General features: G+C 39.7%; 1 protein-coding gene across 1 annotated transcript in view; it reads right to left on the bottom strand.

Annotated features, from left to right (window-relative positions):
* Positions 1–21647, bottom strand: part of NFXL1 (nuclear transcription factor, X-box binding like 1) — a 100132-nt gene extending 78485 nt beyond the window's left edge. The window contains exons 1-9 of the mRNA XM_038398809.2: positions 21394–21647; positions 18499–18666; positions 16918–17027; positions 13703–13836; positions 2550–2728; positions 2149–2310; positions 1891–1991; positions 1096–1210; positions 553–677 (exon numbers count right to left, since the gene is read on the bottom strand). Of these exons, the coding sequence (XP_038254737.1) occupies positions 553–677; positions 1096–1210; positions 1891–1991; positions 2149–2310; positions 2550–2728; positions 13703–13836; positions 16918–17027; positions 18499–18666; positions 21394–21604 (1305 nt within the window). The 5' untranslated portion in view covers positions 21605–21647. The remainder of the gene's footprint in view (positions 1–552; positions 678–1095; positions 1211–1890; positions 1992–2148; positions 2311–2549; positions 2729–13702; positions 13837–16917; positions 17028–18498; positions 18667–21393) is intronic.
* Between the last annotated feature and the right edge of the window lie 75 nt (positions 21648–21722).

Genomic DNA, 21722 nt, shown 5'->3' with positions numbered 1-21722 from the left:
AAAAAAATTCATTTTATTAATCTGTGTCATTTATGCAGCTTGTTTTCACATTTAACTCAGCTTGGACTAAATAAATAAGAAGTCAATTTGATTTCTACATTCTCATGCCCTGGGAAAAATTTTATTTGGGTTAACACCCTCCTAGGGAATGCCTAAAAAAAGAATTCAATACTGAAAACTTACAAAAAAAAAAAAAAAAAAAAAAAAGCCTTTTTGCCACCCACATATTTTAAAATTTTGGCCTAAAAATAGTTCTCAGCATCACTTTAGCAATGTTAGTGGCCTATTCATAGTGCTATGGTGGAAGATGTGAATTACCCACACAGGACTTCCAGTTAAGTTTGCTCAACTACCAATTCAAACTTGCCTTTAACATGGTCTTTAGAAACTGGTTAGGTACAAGACAGGTGTAATGCATTTTTCTGAACACATTTACCCCAAGAATCTGGTCTTAGATAGGTGCTTTTAGTGACAGATATGCCAGTTTCTTAGGAGGCAAAAAAGAGTTACAAAGTATTTAAAAGCTACATGCTGGAAGAGATTAAAACTAACCTGTCTACAAATTTCACAGGGACCTCGATGACAACGCTGCGAACACCTATGGATTCCACATTCAAGAACTTTGTCACAACTATCTCCACAAGTAGGTACATCTTCCGTACAAGGCAAAAAAAACACTAAGAGAAAAAAGATAGCACATGTACTAAAGAAAATACTAAGATACATCTAGATATGCAGTTGACAATTTGATTTTTATTTTTAGCTTCACCCTCTCATTTTTAAAAAAACTCTACAGAAACTATATACAAATATATTGAGTTAAGTTAGCACCTATATCATAAAATCATAGTTAAATTAAGTCAATGTCAAACTTGTAAAGAATCAAGCAAGAAAGTTATACAAAACTTGCAGCTTTCATTGCTTATTGGAACCTGCTAAGTAACTGCACTGCAGAAGCCGTTGACAATCACTACTGTAAAAAACATTTATAAACCTAAGCTACAACATTCTCCTGTAAGTTCATACTAGTTGGGGAATATTTGAATCCTATTACAGCAAACAGATGTGCCTCAATGAGAGAAAAAAAATCCTTACTTGATTTCTCACATGGACAGGGCCTTTTCCCAGATCGAGGACATTTGCCACAGGGACCAGAGTGACAAACTTGTTCACATGTGTGATTACCACAAGGCAAAGTTCTCCCACATACCTTAAAGAAAAAATAGAACTATAATAACTCAACAGCTGACAGTGAGCAATTTAACAAGATAAAAGGACGCAGAACCCAATGGGATTGTGAAGGAGAAGGGAGTTTTTTCCCTGACTTTTGAGTGTAGACTTAAGCTACAAATTAAAATCAGAGATTGTGCGCTGTTTTATGAGAGCGCTCACCTTTTGCTTTCCTTCAATTTAAGATTTTTACAATCTACAGTGTCAGTTGTAGCTCTGAGCCACAAATATTGAATCATTCTTAGAAAATTGATTAAAGCTTTTCATAGTTGCTACTAGTAAATAAACAAAGCTCTAGAGCACATAGTAAGCTGTGTTTCATACTTGTTTAAGATGGCAACAGAAGTTTCTCTCAAAAGAATCTAAATGTTTCTCAAAATAATGGGGACTGAAAGTAAAGTTTACTACTGTCATAAGCAAGCAGAAATCCAACAGTCAACAAAGCTGTGAATTCTAATGTCAAGAGTGAACTGGACCCATGTAATGTATCCGTCTTCAACTGACCGCTGCCTAGATTTGCATGTGTACGTTTAAAAATACGTACCTTAAAAATTAAATAACAAACAACTCTTAAAAGGCAACACATTTCAATTTTCCAATATAGGAAGTAGCCCATTTTCTTTTAGATAAAGACAATACAAAAAGACTTTTGAAACATACCTGCTCACACTGCCAAAATGGACATGCACAAAGTCTTTCTGCTATTTGTCTACCACAGACACACCTTTGTTTACTGACTCGTGGGCAAGACTGACAATCTCCTAAAAATAAGTGATTAATATAGATTTAATTGTGAGGTGACAGAGGGAGAAGAATTACAATAATTTTTTCCTTTTAATTAGTTCATACAGGCAAACTTCAACTCTTAATAACCCTAATGCAAACTACTTTCTGAACAATTAAGAAGGTCAGGTCTACCTGGGTGACAAGGGTTCTCACAATTGTGCTGTCCACATGGCAGTTTTCGACCACATGACAGCTGACATGACCATTCTTTGGTACTGCACCTTCTCGGCACTGGTTTAGCCTTCTTACAGTAACAGGCTATTGTGACCATCTTTGGGCAAGGAGGACAAGGACCTGAGAATGGTTAAAAGGAAACAAAATTAACATTTCATCAGTAGCTCCATAACTCATTTTATTCTTTCATTAGTGTTCAATAACTTTTACTTACCAATAACTTAATAATGCAATTTCCTACAAATATTCACTCTCTCCTATTTATTAAAGTTTTAAGTCCAGTGTCATAATTGATTTTAAGCATGATAGTTTTCATGACTAATTGTGAACAGTTAATCAATAGCATAGAAGGGACTTACCCGGGTGACAGAGCAGTAGGCACTTATGTCCACATGGAGGTCTAAATTCCCTCTCACATACTTGGCCACATGAGTGAGGTACCAGCCATGGGTCCAACTCTGGGTCTTCTATCTTCCCACAGTAGCAGTAGTATCTAGTGGGAGTTTCAGAACGTTTGTACTCAAACCTACATTTTGGACTGACGTAGGCAAGAAAAGAAAAAAAGGACAGTTTTACTAATTCTGTTCCGCAAAGCAACACAGATGTTATCAACTACACAGATTTTTGTCCACCCTGAAAAAAAGCTGTATGATTTAAAAAAAAAAAAAAAAAAAAAAAAAAAAAAAAAAAATCATACAATCTTTAGATTTTTTTTATTTTGATATTTAAATAATTTTTTGTTTAAAAAATAAAGCTGTTTAAAATATAAGTGTAATATAAAATATATTAAGGCCTAAATTTATAATCTCTTAAAACATTTAAATAAAAAAAAATATGATGAAATTAGCTTCTATCAGAAACTTTATATAGAAAAGCAGCCTTTGACTCAAAGTATCAGAGAAAAACATCTAACTTTTGAGGTTAAGCTTTACAAATATGGCACAACACGTCAGCTTGTTGGGAGCCTGTCTCATTTCAGGAATTTACAGTTCAGTCACTTCCACTTAGGCATATTTGAAAAATCTTCCCAGGCTAAACAGAAATAATCAGTTTTATTAACAGAACAGAGTGCTTAACTATAGTCAATAAATTCATATAATTGTAAATGTGAAATATATTTTGATAAGCATATGTATCCAAAATATTTAAGCTTTTGTTTAATAAAAATAAAATGTTATATGCTGTTGTGTTTAATTAAATTCCAGTTACCACCCTAATGCTGCTTGATACAAATCATGAACCAAAAGTTAATAAAGCAGTAAGTCATTCACTATTTTCTAACATACCAAAATGTACAATTAAGAAACTGAAAGTATTAAACTATGTAACTGCTTAAATATATATAGATATATAGTTATAGTGTACCCTCCTAGATAGCAAAAAGATGTGTGAAATATAGTGTTCTATTTAATTGTAAATCAATGTGTTGACCTATTGAGGTCCCTTTCGTCCTAAACTTCTATGATTCTATGTTTTAATGGTTATGTTAACCAATGAGAACACACCTTTCTTTAGAAGATAATTGAAGTACAAATGGAAAAGTTGATTAAAATCAATTATTCAAACTGAGACTTTCTACTTGATTTAAAATCAGCCCACACTGCTTTTTGCAACTGGTTTTAGTTAATGATATATAGTTAAATTTATAAAAAGAAAAGGAGTACCCATGGCACCTTAGAGACTAACAAATTTATTAGAGCATAAGCTTTCGTGAGCTACAGCTCACTTCACTTCATGAAGCTGTAGCTCACGAAAGCTTATGCTCTAATAAATTTGTTAGTCTCTAAGGTGCCACGGGTACTCCTTTTCTTTTTGCGAATACAGACTAACACGGCTGCTACTCTGAAACCAGTTAAATTTATAATACAACAGGATGGCTCATACATACTAATTTTTAAATGCACAATTTCACTATGACAAATTCTTCAGGCTCCCTCCACAATACCTTTTCCATGAACAAGTGTAAACTTGAGAGTATTTAGTATAGCAAGCCTTTAGAATAATATTTTACACCTCAAGTAATATCCAAATACTACAATTTTATTCCAAAACAGTACCTGTAACAAAATTATTACTTCCTCTGCATAGGACCACAAATAGTGACATTAAAAACTGGGAACTCTTACTGGACTAGACGCCTAAGATATTCAAACCAAAAACTTAGTGATGCGAATACATTAAAATATAGGTCTACAAGAGATTTCAACAGGTCTACAGCTGAGACTTGGTATAGTCAGTCCTTGAAAAGTATCAGTAGACTCAGGGACCAATGACAATTCCCAACCACAAGGGCTATAAACAACAGAGGGAGTTTGACTGGGAGTTTGCCTGGGGAGAGCCCTTCCCACTGTGGAGAGCCCATGAGAAGCAAGTCTAAGGGGAAAAACAATTGAAGACAGTTGGCAGTTTTTCCAGAGACATTATTAAGGGCACAAGAGCAAACTATCCCACTGCACAGGAAAGACAGGAAGTATGGCAAGAGATCTTCAATGATCTAAAACTGAAAAGAGTCTTACAAAAAGTGGAAACTGTCAAATTACAAAGGATGAATATAAACAAACAACACAAGTATGTAGGGACAAAATTAGAAAGGCCAAGGCACAAAATGAGATCAAACTAGCTAGGGACATAAAGAGTAACAAGAAAAAACAAACATTCTACAAATACATTAGAAGCAAGAGGAAAACCAAGGACAGAGTAGGCTGGGCACTCAATGACAGGGGAAAGACAGTAACAGAAAATGTGGAAATGGCAGAGATGCTTAATGACTTTTCAGTTTTCACCAAGAAAGTTGGTGGCAATTAGACATCTAACATAGTGAATGCCAGTGAAAATGAGGTAGGATCAGAGTCTAAAATAGGGAAAGAACAAGTCAAAAGTTACTTGGACAAGTTGGATGTCTACAAATCACCAGGGCCTGATGAAATGCATCCTAGAATACTTTGGCAGCTGACTGAGGAGATATCTGAACCATTAGCAATTATCTTTGAAGAGTCATGGAAGACGGGAGACATTCCAGAAGACTGGAAAAAGGACAAATAAATATAGTGCCCATCTATAAAAAGGGAAATAAGGATGACCCGGGGAACTACAGACCAGGCACCTTAACTTCTGTACCCAGAAAGATAATGGAGCAAATAATTAAGAAATCAATTTGCAAACACTTAGAAGATAATGAGATGATAAATAACAGTCACCATGGATTTGTCAAGAATAAGTAGTATCAAACCAACCTACTAGCTTTCTTTGACAGGGAACAAGCCCTGTAGATAATATGGAAGCCGTAGATGTGGCATATCTTGATTTTAGTAAGGCTTTTGATACTTTCTCACATGACCTTCCATAAAACTACAGAAATGCAACCTAGATGGAGCTACTATAAGGTGGGTGCATAACTGGTTGGAAAATCGTTTCCAGAGAGTAGTTATCAGTGATTCACAGTCATGGTAGAAGGGCATAACGAGTGGGGTGCCGCAGGGATCGGTTCTGGGTCTGGTTCTGTTCAATATCTTCATCAGTGATTTAGATAATGGCAGAGAGTACACTTATAAAGTTTGCAGGTGATACCAAGATGGAAAGGATTAAAAATGCTTGGAGGATAGGATTAAAATTCAAAATGATCCGGACATACTGGAGAAATGGTACGAAGTAAATAGGATGAAATTCAATAAGGACAAATGCAAAGTACTCCATTTAGGAAGGACGATGAGTTGCACACATACAAAATGGGAAATGACTGCCTAGGAAGGAGTACTGCGGAAAGGGATCTGGGGGTCATAGTGGACCACAAGCTAAATATGAGTCAACAGTATAATACGGTTGCAAAAAAAGCAAGCAAGCATTCTGGGATATATTAGCAGGAATATTGTAAGCAAGACACAACAATCTACTCCGCTCTATTCCGCACTGATTAGGCCTCAATTGGAGTATTATGTCCAGCTCTGGGCACCGCATTTCAGGAAAGATGTGGACAAATTGGAGAAAGTCCAGAGAAGAGCAACAAAAAAGATTAAAGATCTAGAAAACATGACCTATGAGGGAAGATTGGAAAAAAAATTGGGTTTGTTTAGTCTGGCCAAGAGAAGACAGAGGGGACACAACAACAGTTTTCAAGTACATAAAAGGTTGTTACAAGGAGGAGGAGGAGGGAGAAGAATTGTTCTTCTTAACCTCTGAGGATAGGACAAGAAGCAATGTGCTTAAATTGCAGCAAGGGTGGTTAAGGTTTTACGTTAAAACTTCTGCCAGTGGTTAAGCACTGGAATAAATTGCCTACGAAGGTTGTGGAATCTCCATCATTGAGGATTTTTAAGAGCAGGCTGCACAAACACTTGTCAAGAATGGTCTAGACAATACTTAGTCCTGCTTTGAGTGCAGAGGACTGGACTATATGACCTCTTGAAGTCTCTTCCAGGTTTACATTTCTATGATTTTATATTATGATATGATTCTGACAGTTATGATGTATTTTATGCAAGATAAGTCATGTGAGAAGTCATTGGAAAGGTTATGATTTGCTGAATATCATCATCCTATTCGTATACATGTATCATTTTTGTATCTGAAGTTACGAATATTGACTAGGTCTCTATTTCAAAATGTAGTTACACCTGGGGAACTCCCACTAGACAAGATGCTTTCAGTCTAACCAGTGGGTGGGGAATGGGCCATTAGGAAAATAGGCCTTAGGAGAAGCTTATCTCTCACCTGGGGTGTCTTCCTGAGAACACTAGATACAGCCTCCGAGAATGGCTGCTAGGACTCTGCAAGGACATTTAATGAGACCATTACTCTAGACTCTAGTCTCCATCTTGGAATGTCAGTGTTTTCCCACAGACCAGTCTGGGAACCAAGCTTTGAAACAAAGGATTCCCGCCCTATGCAAAAGCTATATAACGCAGGGAGTGAAATCAACTGGGGTTCTTCACTCCCCACACAAGAAGATTCCTGGAAATACCTGAGGAACAAAGACTGAACTGAGGGAAGTGCTGGAGCCAGGCTAAAGGGATTTTTGGCCTGTGAATGGAACACCTGGGGATTCCAAGCTGTAAGCAAGTGCAACTTTCTCCCTAAGAATCCGCAGCCTGCTTCTATCATCTCTTAGGGTGAGAATCTGCTATTCATATGCAATCTATTTAGTATATTAAGCTTAGTTTGTGTTTTGTTTATTGCCTAGAAAATCAGCTTTGATGTTTGCTATCCCTTATAATCACTTAAAATTAGGGCTGTCAGTTAATCGCAGCTAACTCATGTGATTAATTCAAAAAAATTAATCGCGATTAATCGCAATTTTAATAGCACTGTTAAACAGAATACCAATTCAAATTCATTAAATACTTCGGATGTTTTTCTACATTTTCACATATATTTTATTCTGTGTTGTAACTGAAATCAAAGTGTATATTGTTTTTATTAGAAATATTTGCACTGTAGAAATGATAAAGATAGTATTTCTCAATTCACCTCATACCAGTACTACAGTGCAATCTCTGTTGTGAAAGTGCAACTTACCAACGTGTAAAATTTTTGTTACATAACTGCATTCAAAACCAAAACAATGTAAAACTTAAGAGCCTGCAAGTCCACTCAGTCCTCCTTCTTGTTCAGCCAATCGTTAAGACAAACATGTTTGTTTACATTTACAGGAGAAAATGCAGCCCTCTTCTTATTTACAATGTCACCAGAAAGTGAGAACAGGCATTCTCATGGCACTGTTGTAGCCAGCACTGCAAGGTATTTATGCTAAAAATGTGTAGCTGTTGACGCTCATTAAAAAAAATGTATTAAATGAAATTTGTGACTGAACTACATGGGGGAGAATTGTCTGTCCTCTGCTCTGTTTTACCAACATTCTGCCATATATTTCATGTTATAGCAGTCTTGGATGATGACCCAGCACATGTTTGTTTTAAGAACACTTTCACTGCAGATTTGACAAAACGCAAAGAAGGTACCAATGTGAGAATTCCAGAAATAGCTACAGCACTCAAAGAATATGAAGTGCCTTCCAAATCACATGTGGAACATGGTTTCAGAAGTCTCAAAAGAGCAACAGTCTGATTCGGAAACTACAGAACCCGAACCACAAAAAAAAACAAAAAAATCAACCATCTGCTGGTGGCATCTGAGTCATAGTGAAAATGAAGGTGTGTTGATCCGCACTGCTTTGGATGGTTAATGAGCAGAACCTGTCATCAGAATGGATGCATGTCTTCAGGAATGGTGGTTGAAGCATGAAGGGGCATATGAATCTTTAGTGCATCTGGCACATAAATATCTTGCAATGACGGCTACAACAGTGCCACGCAAACACCTGTTCTCACTTTCATGTGGCATTGTAAATAAGAAGCAGGCAGCATTATCTCCTCCAAATGTAAACAAACTTGTTTGTCTGAGTGACTGGCTGAACAAAAAGCAAGAATGAGTGGCCTTGCAGGCTCTATTGGTTTTGAATGCAGATTTTTTTGTACATAATTTTTCATTTGTAAGTTCAACTTTCATGATAAACAGATTGCACTATACTACTTGTATTAGGTGAACTGAAAAATACTATTTCTTTTGTTTTTACAATGCAAATACTTGGTTTCAGAGTAGCAGCCGTGTTAGTCTGTATTCGCAAAAAGAAAAGGAGTACTTGTGGCACCTTTGAGACTAACAAATTTATTAGAGCATAAGCTTTCGTGAGCTACAGCTCAGTTCATCGGATCACAAAAGCTTATGCTCCAATAAATTTGTTAGTCTCTAAGGTGCCACAAGTACTCCTTTTCTTTGTGTAATGACTCATCCATTCCCAGTCTCTATTCAAGCCTAAGTTAATTGTATCCAGTTTGCAAATTAATTCCAATTCAGCAGTCTCTCGTTGGAGTCTGTTTTTGAAGTTTTTTTGTTGAAGTATAGCCACCCTCAGGTCTGTAATCGAGTGACCGGAGAGACTGAAGTGTTCTCCAACTCGTTTTTGAATGTTATAATTCTTGACGTCTGATTTGTGTCCATTTATTCTTTTACATAGAGACTGTCCAGTTTGGCCAATGTACATGGCAGAGGGGCACTGCTGGCACATGATGGCATATATCACATTGGTAGATGTGCAGGTGAACGAGCCTCTGATAGTGTGGCTGATGTGATTAGGCCCTATGATGGTGTCCCCTGAATAGATATGTGGGCAGAGTTGGCAACGGGCTTTGTTGCAAGGATAGGTTCCTGGGTTAGTGGTTCTGTTGTGTGGTGTGTGGTTGCTGGTGAGTATTTGCTTCAGATTGGGGGGCTGTCTGTAAGCAAGGAATGGCCTGTCTCCCAAGATCTGAGAGAGTGATGGATTGTCCTTCAGGATAGGTTGTAGATCCTTGATGCGTTGGAGAGGTTAACCCACATAGACCTTCCTACCAACACTACAAAAAGAAGGATTCTGGGTGGACTCCTCCTGAAGGTCGAAACGGCAGCCTGGACTTTACACAGAGTGCTTCCGCCGACGTGCACGAGCTGAAATTGTGGAAAAGAAGCATCGCTTGCCCCATAACCACAGCCATGCAGAACACAATGCCATCCACAGCCTCAGAAACAACTCTGAGGATCATCATCAAAAAGGCTGACAAAGGAGGTGCTGTCGTCATCATGAATAGGTTGGAATATGAACAAGAGGCTACTAGGCAGCTCTCCAACACCACTTTCTACAAGCCATTACCCTCTGATCCCACTGAGAGTTACCAAAAGAAACTGCAGCATTTGCTCAAGAAACTCCCTGAAAAAGCACAAGAACAAATCCGCACAGAAACACCCCTAGAACCCCGACCTGGGGTATTCTATCTGCTACCCAAGATCCATAAACCTGGAAATCCTGGACGCCCCATCATCTCAGGCATTGGCACCCTGACAGCAGGATTGTCTGGCTGTGTAGACTCCCTCCTCAGGCCCTACATTATCAGCACTCCCAGCTATCTTCGAGACATCACTGACTTCCTGAGGAAACTACAGTCCATTGGTGATCTTCCTAAAAACACCATCCTAGCCACTATGGATGTAGAAGCCCTCTACACCAACATTCCACATAAAGATGGGCTACAAGCCGTCAGGAACAATATCCCTGATAATGTCACGGCTAACCTGGTGGCTGAACTTTGTGACTTGGTCCTCACCCATAACTATTTCACATTTGGGGACAATGTATACCTTCAAGTCAGCGGCACTGCGATGGGTATCCGCATGGCCCCACAGTATGCCAACATTTTTATGGCTGACTTAGAACAACGCTTCCTCAGCTCTCGTCCCCTAATGCCCCTACTCTACTTGCGCTACATTGATGACATCTTCATCATCTGGACCCATGGAAAAGAAGCTCTTGAGGAATTCCACCAGGATTTCAACAATTTCCATCCCACCATCAACCTCAGCCTGGACCAGTCCACACAAGAGATCCACTTCCTGGACACTACGGTGCTAATACGCGATGGTCACATAAACACCACCCTATATCAGAAACCTACTGACCGCTATTCCTACCTACATGCCTCTAGCTTCATCCAGATCATACCACACGATCCATTGTCTACAGCCAAGCTCTATGATATAACCGCATTTGCTCCAACCCCTCAGACAGAGACAAACACCTACAAGATCTCTATCATGCATTCTTACAACTACAATACCCACCTGCTGAAGTGAAGAAACAGATTGACAGAGCCAGAAGAGTACCCAGAAGTCAACTACTACAGGACAGGCCCAACAAAGAAAATAACAGAACGCCACTAGCCATCACCTTCAGCCCCCAACTAAAACCTCTCCAACGCATCATCAAGGATCTACAACCTATCCTGAAGGACGACCCATCACTCTCACAGATCTTGGGAGACAGGCTAGTCCTTGCTTACAGACAGCCCCCCAATCTGAAGCAAATACTCACCAGCAACCACACACCACACAACAGAACCACCAACCCAGGAACCTATCCTTGCAACAAAGCCCGTTGCCAACTCTGTCCACGTATCTATTCAGGAGACACCATCATAGGGCCTAATTACATCAGCCACACTATCAGAGGCTCATTCACCTGCGCATCTACCAATGTAATATATGCCATCATGTGCCAGCAATGCCCCTCTGCCACGTACATTGGCCAAACTGGACAGTCTCTACGTAAAAGAATGAATGGACACAAATCAGACGTCAAGAATTATAACATTCAAAAACCAGTTGGAGAACACTTCAATCTCTCTGGTCACTCGATTACAGACCTAAGAGTGGCTATCCTTCAACAAAAAAGCTTCAAAAACAGACTCCAACGAGAGACTGCTGAATTGGAATTAATTTGCAAACTGGATACAATTAACTTAGGCTTGAATAGAGACTGGGAATGGATGAGTCATTACACAAAGAAAAGGAGTACTTGTGGCACGTTAGAGACTAACAAATTTATTAGAGCATAAGCTTTCGTTAGCTACAGCTCACTTCATCGGATCACGAAAGCTTATGCTCTAATAAATTTGTTAGTCTCTAAGGTGCCACAAGTACTCCTTTTCTTTTTGCGAATACAGACTAACACGGCTGCTACTCTGAAACCTGTCAATACACAAAGTAAAACTATTTCCCCATGTTATTTGTCCCCCCCACCCCACCCCACCCCACCCCCCACTGTTCCTCAGATATTCTTGTTAACTGCTGGAATTAGCCTACCTTGCTTGTCACCATGAAAGGTTTTCCTCCTTTCCCCCCCCCCCCCCCGCTGCTGGTGATGGCTTATCTTAAGTGATCACTCTCCTTACAGTGTGTATGATAAACCCATTGTTTCATGTTCTCTGTGTGTGTATATCAATCTCCCCTCTGTTTTTTCCACCAAATGCATCCGATGAAGTGAGCTGTAGCTCACGAAAGCTTATGCTCTAATAAATTTGTTAGTCTCTAAGGTGCCACAAGTACTCCTTTTCTTTTTACATTACACACTGTAACAAGAGTGATCAGGTAAGGTGAGATATTACCAGCAGGAGAGCAGCGGGGTGGGGGGGGGAGGGAACCTTTTGTAGTGATAATCAAGGTGGGCCATTTCCAGCAGTTGACAAGAACTTGTGAGGAACAGTGGGAGGGGGGAGGAGATCAAAGAGGAGAGAATAAACATGGGGAAATAGTTTTACTTTGTGTAATGACACATCCACTCCCAGTCTTTATTCAAGCCTAAGTTAATAGTATCCAGTTTGCAAATCAATTCCAATGCAGCAGTCTCTCGTTGGAGTCTGTTTTGAAGCTTTTTTGCTGAAGGATAGCCACCCTCAGGTCTGTGATCGAGTGACCAGAGAGATTGAAGTGTTCTCCAACTGGTTTTTGAATGTTATAATTCTTGACGACTGATTTGTGTCCATTTATTCTTTTACACAGAGACTGTTCAGTTTGGCCAATGTACATGGCAGAGGGGCATTGCTGGCACATGATGGCATATATCACACTGGTAGATGTGAAAATGAACAGGTCTCTGATAGTGTGGCTGATGAGATTAGGCCCTACGATGGTGTCCCCTGAATAGCTATGTGGGCAGAGTTGGCAACGGGCTTTGTTGCAAGGATAGGTTCCTGGTTTAGTGGTTTTGTTGTGTGGTTGCTGGTGAGTATTTGTTTCAGGTTGGGGGGGCTGTCTGTACGCAAGGACTGGCCTGTCTCCCAAGATCTGTGAGCGTGATGGGTCAATATATTTTATCAAAAATATAAAGCGAGTACTGTATACTTTGTATTTTGTGTTTTAATTGAAATCTGTATGTGAAAATGTATGAAACATCCAAAAATATTTAAATAAATGATATTGTATTATTGTTTAATCACTGGGTTTTTTTTTTTTAAGTTGCTTAAAATCTCTCTTTTGTAGTTACTTATTTTGCTTTATCATAACTCAAGGGCAAAAAGCTGTTGCATATTCCTCTCCACACTGAGGGAGAGTGTGACTTTTACGAGCTTCTGCTGTACCGTTTCCTGTGCAGCACAATATGGTATAATTTGGGTTTATACTCCAGAGTGGGTGTATGCTTGAGAAGCTGGCAGTTTCCCTAGCTGTAGCCTTCCTATGCAAGGGCTGGTCAAAAAGCCATTGCGTAACAGGAGCTGGGCGTCTCCCTATCTGTATTTATGCAGGTGAAAGTGCAGGCTAGAGAGGGCTTTGCAGCTTGTCACAGCAATACAGTGCAAAAAGGAGCCCAGGCTGGTGGGTCAGGAAGGCTTAGTGGTACTCTAGTTTCAATGGCACCCCGGGGGGAAACCCATCAAAAACACATTTTAACCGAGGGCAAAACATGATATTTGTACAACAATCAAGTTACTGTCTTCACATGTTGAAATTTCAATGCAGTGTTTTGTTTTTTTAATGCTTCCTAAACACAAACTGTGCCAGTGTGAACTTCAAACAAATTCACAGAACAATGTGAAAGCAAGTATGGAATACACATTTTCCAGTTACAAGTTCTGTTACTTTTTAAAATGAGTGCAGTTCTCACTTAGTCCTCAATCAAGGCATCTTTTTAAATGTAACATGCAAAGCTTACCAAGGCCATGGATAATCTTTCTTCCCAAAATCATCATCTGTCAAGGGAGAAGATATAAGAAAAAGACTGTCCTTAGCCCATTTTTGGATACATGGCATGTGAAATATACAGAAACATCCAGAACAGCTCCAAACCTAAAAGATAAACATAAAAGAAATGACTAGCACCTATTAGGCTTGCTTCTGATTAAATGAATGAATAAATGAAAAAAAAAGTGTCTAAAAGGAATACCAACTTTAAATCTATTCAATCAAAAAAAGGTAAAACTAGTTTCATATAGTACATGTATTCCTGTATTCACCTGCCAATTTTGATGATTTTACTACTACAGCTTCATACTGTTGTAAAATGTTGTTCTCTTCTATTGCTGTGTAAGTTTTTCCTGTTGCTTATGTGGGCCTAATTACACAAAAGAAATAGTTAAACATTTTTTACCTCGCTAATCTTAGGTGTTATGTGCAACAATAATAAACCAAAGACTCATGCAGAAGTGTAAGTTTAAATGTAGTGTCCCTTTTAAAGCAGGTACTTTCATAATTGACAAACTTAAAAAAAAAATCTAGTAATTTATTGTGGCCAGTCTCCTTCTGTGCTCCCTTGCCATTACTGAAGTTTTGTGTTCTTGTTCCTGGCTGTATTTCTTTGCTGATCCTGAAGCGAAATCATAATTGTATGCTCAGTACATCAGTTGAGAATCAAATGAAATAGAACAAATGCAGCTTTATGATTTCACTACAAGATGAAATAGAAGGTGAGCGGTGAAGGAATATACTCTGTCTAAAAGAGGTAACTGGAAACCTGCAAACAGGATAAAAACAGTTATGAAAACACCTCAATGGTGAATAAATTTGTACTGTCGGTCTGATATTTGAAAGATTACTATGCAAATTATCTCAAAGCAATATTATAAGCAAAAAAAAAATCTATAAAAATACATCTAATTTAGGCACACAGCCTCCAGTGCATAAACGTGAATCAGGGTCTGTGAACATACATAAGTATGTATGCAAATCTTCTGCAATGCCCAAGGAAGGTACACACCTATGTCACAGCCCTTTAAGTTAAAATGTTCTTGTTTGCAAGTTTATAGTCTAACTTATGATGTGACACCCTTTAGAGTACGTCTACACAGCCCATGGCAGAAAGTCTCCCAGTCCAGGTCAACAGACTCAGGCTTGCTCTACCGTGCTAAAAAAAAAAAAAAAAAAAAAAAAACCACCACAAACACAACTGTGTACGCAGCACTTTGATGTCATGGCTTGGGCTGGAGCTCTAGGTCTGAAGTCTACCCCCTGCCCAGGGCTCAGAGCCTAAGCTGCAATGATATTTTTAGCATGGTAGCATGAGCCCTACAAACCTGAGTCCATCATCCCAGAATGGGAGGTTCACTGCCATGATCTCCGTAGACACCCTTAAAAGATTCAGTGTGTTGCAGGAACCGGACATAATGAGGTAAGTGAAACAGCTGAAGATTTAAGTTTGAATTTCCTTTTTCTCTGCATTTACCCTAGGATATTTTAAAATGGAAGCAGGTTATTTTACATTTAGCTTGTGAAAGGCAAGAGAGAACATTTCCAATCTTCTGACTCAATGTCAAAAGTGTGTTACCCCAGACCCACTAAAAGTTACTAACAGCTCAATTGCTAATTTCCAAAACTAACATTTATACAGTTGACAGGTTTACTAAATTCAAATTAAAATGCTCAATGGAAAAAAAAATGTTAAGGATCCAAGATGAGTAACAATGTGTTGATTAAAAAAAAAAAAAAAAACCCAACCAACCAACAACAAAACACAAACAACTTTCATTCAAGTTTCCAAATAATTTTAGGTCTACTCATAAGTGATTTCAACTGTCACAGGACAAATCAAATAAAGAAAAATCATTAAAAAAAACCCACAAAAAACCTGGCCTTGACATTAAAAATGCATTTCATTTGTAAGAACCAAAAGGTCTAATATAAAAATCACATACCATGTGTTGTACGAGACTTCTGTGAACAAGTTAATGTCTTCAGTTTTATTAGGTATGTATAACAACCATCTACCATTAAAAAAAAGTAAAGTTTTTCTGCACACTACCTCTTTTGCAGCAAGATTTGTTATTGCAAACCAAGGGCATAGCCAGTCTGTTTCCCCTTACAATATTTACTACAGTGAAGTATGATGGGCCCAGTCATGTACCTATTGAATTAATGGAGTTTTTCCACTAACTTCAGTGGGAGTAAAATTTGGCTTGAGATGTTGGATTACGGAAAAGTGTGGCTGCATGAAATAAAAAAAAACGTGGGTCGGGGAGGTGAAGTCATTTTGGCTATATTTATTCAATCATGCAGATCTCAAAACCCAGACAAGCAAAATCCCACATTTTTCTCTCATTGTATCTTACTGACCCATTCTGCAATGCTGTAGCTTAATTTTGGTTCCCCTTACTATATGATCCAACTGTAATACTCACTTATTGCTGATTGTAACAATCTTAACCAAGATTCAACAACCGTATCCTTTTGAAATGTAGGCCTTATTGCTGCTGCTTTTTGTATCTGTGACTTTCTAAAATTTAAAAATATGATCCTTCTAATTAGGCTTGAAAGGACTTAGTTTTTATTGATAAAAATCAAATACATTTCTCTTTATACACACAAACCAATGAAGAAATATTTCCCTAGATAGTAATCAAAAGTTAAGACCTCCTGAAAACTTTTAAAGCTATTTTGTATGTTTTGACATAGACAATTTGTATTTTAACCGTTATAAAGCTTTACCTTTTTGAATCTCAATGTTATTAGCTAAATGTCTGACTCCCCTCCCCTAATTTCCTACAACTATGAAAATTTAAATAGTTAAAAATAAATATTGATATTATCCATCAAAATTATATTAAAATAAAAATCAAATTATGTCAAGCTTGTACTGTATACTGTACCATGACCACTGGTTTAACAGAAACCTCACAGAACAAAAACCAAAATTCAACACTATGATTTCAAGCTATGTATGCACATGCTTTGATACTGCAGAAAAATGACAGTTAGCTGAAAGTGAACTATAATTTTTATGTAGTATTTAGCACTCCTAGAACTTTCATATTAATCCTCAACACTCCAGTAAGGCAGGCAAGTGTTCATATTTAAGTATTTAACATTTGCTTGATACATATTAATAAAAAACAATTTAGCTGGTTAATACCTTGAAGACTATTGTAAAATACTTACAGCTTGGTTTCTCTTAACTGAAGCAATGCAAATCAAGCATGTCAAAGCCCCAGACTGAAATGCTTCATTCAGATATTGTCTTGTACGTTCTAGTTCACTTGCATCTCCATCTTTAATACACAAAAAACGAAGTCTTCTTGTAAGACCATTAACAGTGTTTGATCCTCTATATCTGAGCACCCAAAGATAAGCACTCACATTTAAAGATAATCAAGTGTTCACTTGTGCACCATTTGCAAGCACAAGTCAAAGAAAATGTCATGTTAGAGTTTTATTGAGCTTAGAAGAGGAAAGGAAAAAAAAAAAAAATCACACTAATCAAGAGTGCAAGTCTGTCCACCCAGCATATAATTGAGTATAAATAGTCAGCAGGTGCATAGGGATTTAGTTAGTTTCATTTCAATTCTTGGGACCAAATGGTTAAATGCTGCAGCCCTCCTCCTCACCTGCATCTCACCAAATCACTTCTTCCCCCCATCAAGTGGTGGAAAGTATACAAAAGTTGCTACTCCCATCTCCCCTCACCAACTTGTGCCTCAGACGGCACACCTCCCATTCCCCAGCTGCTACCTATCCATACCCTACCAGTCCAAACACAGCCCTGCCTGACCAGTTCTGCTCTGTTACTTCTATCATCTCCTCTCCTCCAATTTTCAGGAGCTCTTCCACCACTACCATTTCACTTCCCTTGCCCCACCAAATAAAAAAAAAAAAGTAGACATGAAAGAACCGAAGAACCAAAAAGGTCCAGATGCTACATCTCCCATGCATGGGACTAGGTTACCCAAGTTGCAGGGCTATAACAATTCAGCATAAGGAGTTGGGATACATGTAGGCATTTATTCTCTCTCCAAAAAACAAAACAATACAAACCAATGAAAAGCCACACAGTTCTGAAGCCTTGTTTTGCAAACCTGAGACTTTTCTTCCCCTTTGCCTAATCAGCCAGCTTTTCTCCTCAACTAGCTGGCCTGGTGTATAAGTGGCATATGCAATTATGATAAGGTGCTAGCAGCAGCATCCTTATCAATTGCTGCAGTATGAAGTCTGCTGCAAGATCAGCTGTGAACAATTAAACACTTTCTGTTGTGGGATTGTGAGCACCTGGATGGTAATACTGGGCTGACAACATCATTGGGAGGATATAAATAGAAGGAACAGGAAACAAGGGTGAGCTCAGAAGGGAAGCTCAGAGAGTGAGCTGTACTAAGGAGGGAGGCTATACTGAAAGCTTCTGCTACACAATACTTGTGTGATGTTCTGTGCCTTTAAAAAAAGCATAGGAATAAAAGATACATGTAATGAAAGGAAAACAGCCTAGGAGTGTTTGTAACTGTGAGGTGACAGAAACATTCTAGACAGCACAGCACACCAGGTAGTGACAGAGATACCCTGTGACAAATCTTCTACCAATCTTCACCACCACAGAAAATTAAGTACTTAAAGTCATATGTTAAGAACATTACAATATCAGAATTATCTACCTCTAATTATCAAAGCTTTTAAATATAAGATGATCGTGCAATGCTGCCAATTTTTTTATACTACAAACAGAGATGTCAATATATTAAAATATTTTACCAGTTTGATTAGTGTAAGTTGTGAATGTTTTGGCCAGTATCTTTCCATGTTTTCCTTCACTATCTTCATCTTCTTCAGAAGAGGAACTAAACTGGTCTTCAACAAACTTTTTTGCTGCCGCTTGATTAGCCTTCTTAATTTCATCAAACTTCTTCTGAGAAGATAATTCTGTATAAAAATACATTAATTTTAATGCCATATTAAATTCTGAAGACTCCACTGTCCTTTTTATTTTTTTTTTTAAACTTAATGTTCTCAATAACCATTCTCTCCTTACAGCCAGTTCAGCATTTTAGTGTTTCTAATGCAGGACAAGTAAATATGGCTTCCCCCGACCCCCCAAATACTGTGCATCAGCATGAATGTTCACAGTTTTGGGAGTAGTTAATTGCATCTGATGCACCAGTATCGCTATTTCAAAAGAAATATTAATCTAACCAAACACATATATCCTATCAAAGTATGCTGGCTAGACAGTACATACTGCTGCTTTACCTAAAGACTATTAAAAACACTATTCCTTTTTGTTGGGTTAGGCACATAAAATTTCACAACTGTTTGTAATAGTGCATCTGTGCTATTTTGCGGAAACTTTGGAGGTACATTTAATTGTTTCTATTACTTTTACAATTGTGACTTTTGGGGCTCTCTCACCAATCCAGTGCCTCGCTACTGCAGTAATGGATCCATACCACCACTTCATTTGACAACATTAAGTAGCCTCCACATGGTCATTCTAACAGATAATTTCTTAGACTACTGAGTATGATGTAGCGGGAGACTGGATCTGCAGCTGGGACTCTACTGCGAAGTCTCACTTCCTTCCTTTGGAGAAAGACTAGTAGTCTTAATAAATACAATCTTGCCCCACTTATATTCATTCAGAATGCTACTGCAAAGAATTTTCCTAGCCCATTGCTTTGATCATGTCACCTCTTTGTCTTTGCATCTCTCCACTGGGTCACCCTTTTTTATTGCAAAGAAACTACTTGCTTTCATTTTCAAAGCCCATCACAACGTATCCCTACTCTACTCATGCCTTATTTGGTATCAAAAGGTTGATTCTTAACTCTGATCAATCGATGATACCAGCCTCCATCAGGCACTTGTTAAATTTTCAAACAAGAACTTCCATATTTTCCCCATACTTTCATGCTTGGGAGGATGTCCACATCAGCATTCCCTCTAATTTTTCCCATGCACGTGTGGAATGAATTTTGTTATATGCACCAATATGGAAGTGATATGACACACATCACTTCCATATTGGTTCACATAAAATTCATGTGGTGGGGGTAGGGCTAAGGGGTTCGGAGTGTGGGAGAGGGGCTCATGGTGCAAGAGGATGAGGGCTCCAGCTAGGGATGAGGGGTTTGAGGTGTAGGCTGCCCAGAGGCTACAGTGGGGAGAGAGGACCCCCCCCAGCTCTCTCTCACCACCGCAGCATGTCCATGCTGGGGGAGAAGTACCTCTCCCCGTGGCAGCCCTGAACCCCTGCGCAGGGCTTAATAGGCAGCTGCGTGGCCGTGCAGGTTAGAGGGAACTTAGGTCCCCGTAACAGTCTGCAAAGCTACCTCATATCCACCTTCATAACTCTCATCTGCCACGATGCATACAAAAAGCTTGGTAATGGTTAAGCTGCTGATATACTGAGCCCACTGCCCATCCTGTCAATCAATACTATTTCACTGTTCATATGTACTCCCCTCACTGTCTGTATCCATCTATTATCTCTTAACTTATATTTAAATTGTAATCTCTTTGGGGCAGGGACCATCTTTCTGTTCTGTGTTTGTATAGCACCTAGTACAATGGAATCCTGGCCCATGACTAGGGCTCCCAAGCACTACAATAATATAAATGAATACTAAAAATCACAACTTGTTAAGAGTCCAACATAAGAGTATAGTAGCCATAAGATCAGATACTACAGAATTAGAGATGCAAAAGACTTCTTAGGCCAGTCATTTCATCCCCATGCCACATGTAAGTTTGTTCCTTACAATGTATTTATAAGTGCTTTAAAACTAGACTTAACAAAAGTCTTCTTTGCTTTCCTTGGGAGACTATGCCATGACCTAACTCAGCTCACTGTAAATAAAAGAGGAGTTTACTAATAAAGAGAAGGTGGGTGAGGTAATGTGTTTTATTGGACTAATTTCTATTGATGGAACAAACAACCTTTTGAGATTCATAGAGCTTTTATTCATGTCTGGAGAAAGTAACCAGAGTGTCACAGCTAAATACAAGGTAAAACACATTGTTAAGCATAAGGAGTTAAATATTTATTTATAAACTTTTCCCATGGCCCTCATCAACATAGCAGCTCGGTATTTCACAACCAGAGAATGTATATTCACAATACTCCTGTGAGATACTGATAATCTCCATTTTACAAATAGGAAATGGCGGCAGAAACTAGGGGCCAGATTATGGGGCCCTTCCCCACACTGGGGAGCACTTATTCACGTGAGCAGCCCCACCAAAGGCAAGACTAGACTTCACGTAAGATATTGCAGCCATCGTTTGGGAACAATCGCTGCAAGGGTGCAGCCTGTGACCCTTGCACAGAAGGGTGGGAAATCAACAGCGCCACTCACGGGAGCGGGGGCTCACCAGCGCGGGCAAGGCAGACACACCCCGGCACAGCTGGGAATTAACTCAGGCCTCCCGACCCGCAGCCCTGGGCTGTCGGGTACCTCTGGCTTGCGTGGCTGGGGCTTCAGGCTGCGCCCCCCACTGTTAACGAAGCCCCTCTGCGCTGGCCCCAGCCCGCCAATGCTGCGGCCCTATAAACTGGGGCCGCCGGCGGCTCAGGGCGCCCCGTGGAGCCTGCCGGAGAGTCCAGCCCGGCGTCAGCCTGCCCCGGCTGTGCCGCCCCGGGAAGATACTCACCTCTGGCTCCCAGGGAGCCGCCGCTGCCGCTGCCGCCGCCGGTGAGCGGGATACAGGCAGCGCCGCCTCCTCTCCCACGGCCGGGCCCGGGCCGGGCGGCGCCGCCGCCGCCGCCGCTAGCTCCCCCGCGGGCACAGAGCCCGTTCCCGGCCTGGCCGCTGGCCCGGGCTCGCCCCCTGCCCCGGCCGGCCTGGCGCCACGCCGCCTCCATCCCTCTGGCCAGGCACCGAGCAGCCCCCTCGTCCGCTCGCCCCCGGCCCCTCTGCCCGAGCAACGCCAGCAGCGGGAGATTAGCCCCCGCCCCTTCCGCCCGAAGCTCCGCCTCTTCC

Source organism: Dermochelys coriacea, chromosome 4 (assembly GCF_009764565.3).
Source record: "Dermochelys coriacea isolate rDerCor1 chromosome 4, rDerCor1.pri.v4, whole genome shotgun sequence".
Lineage (NCBI taxonomy): Eukaryota > Metazoa > Chordata > Testudines > Dermochelyidae > Dermochelys > Dermochelys coriacea.
Note: the sequence above shows the minus strand (reverse complement) of the source record. Positions and strands in the feature narration are given on the sequence as shown.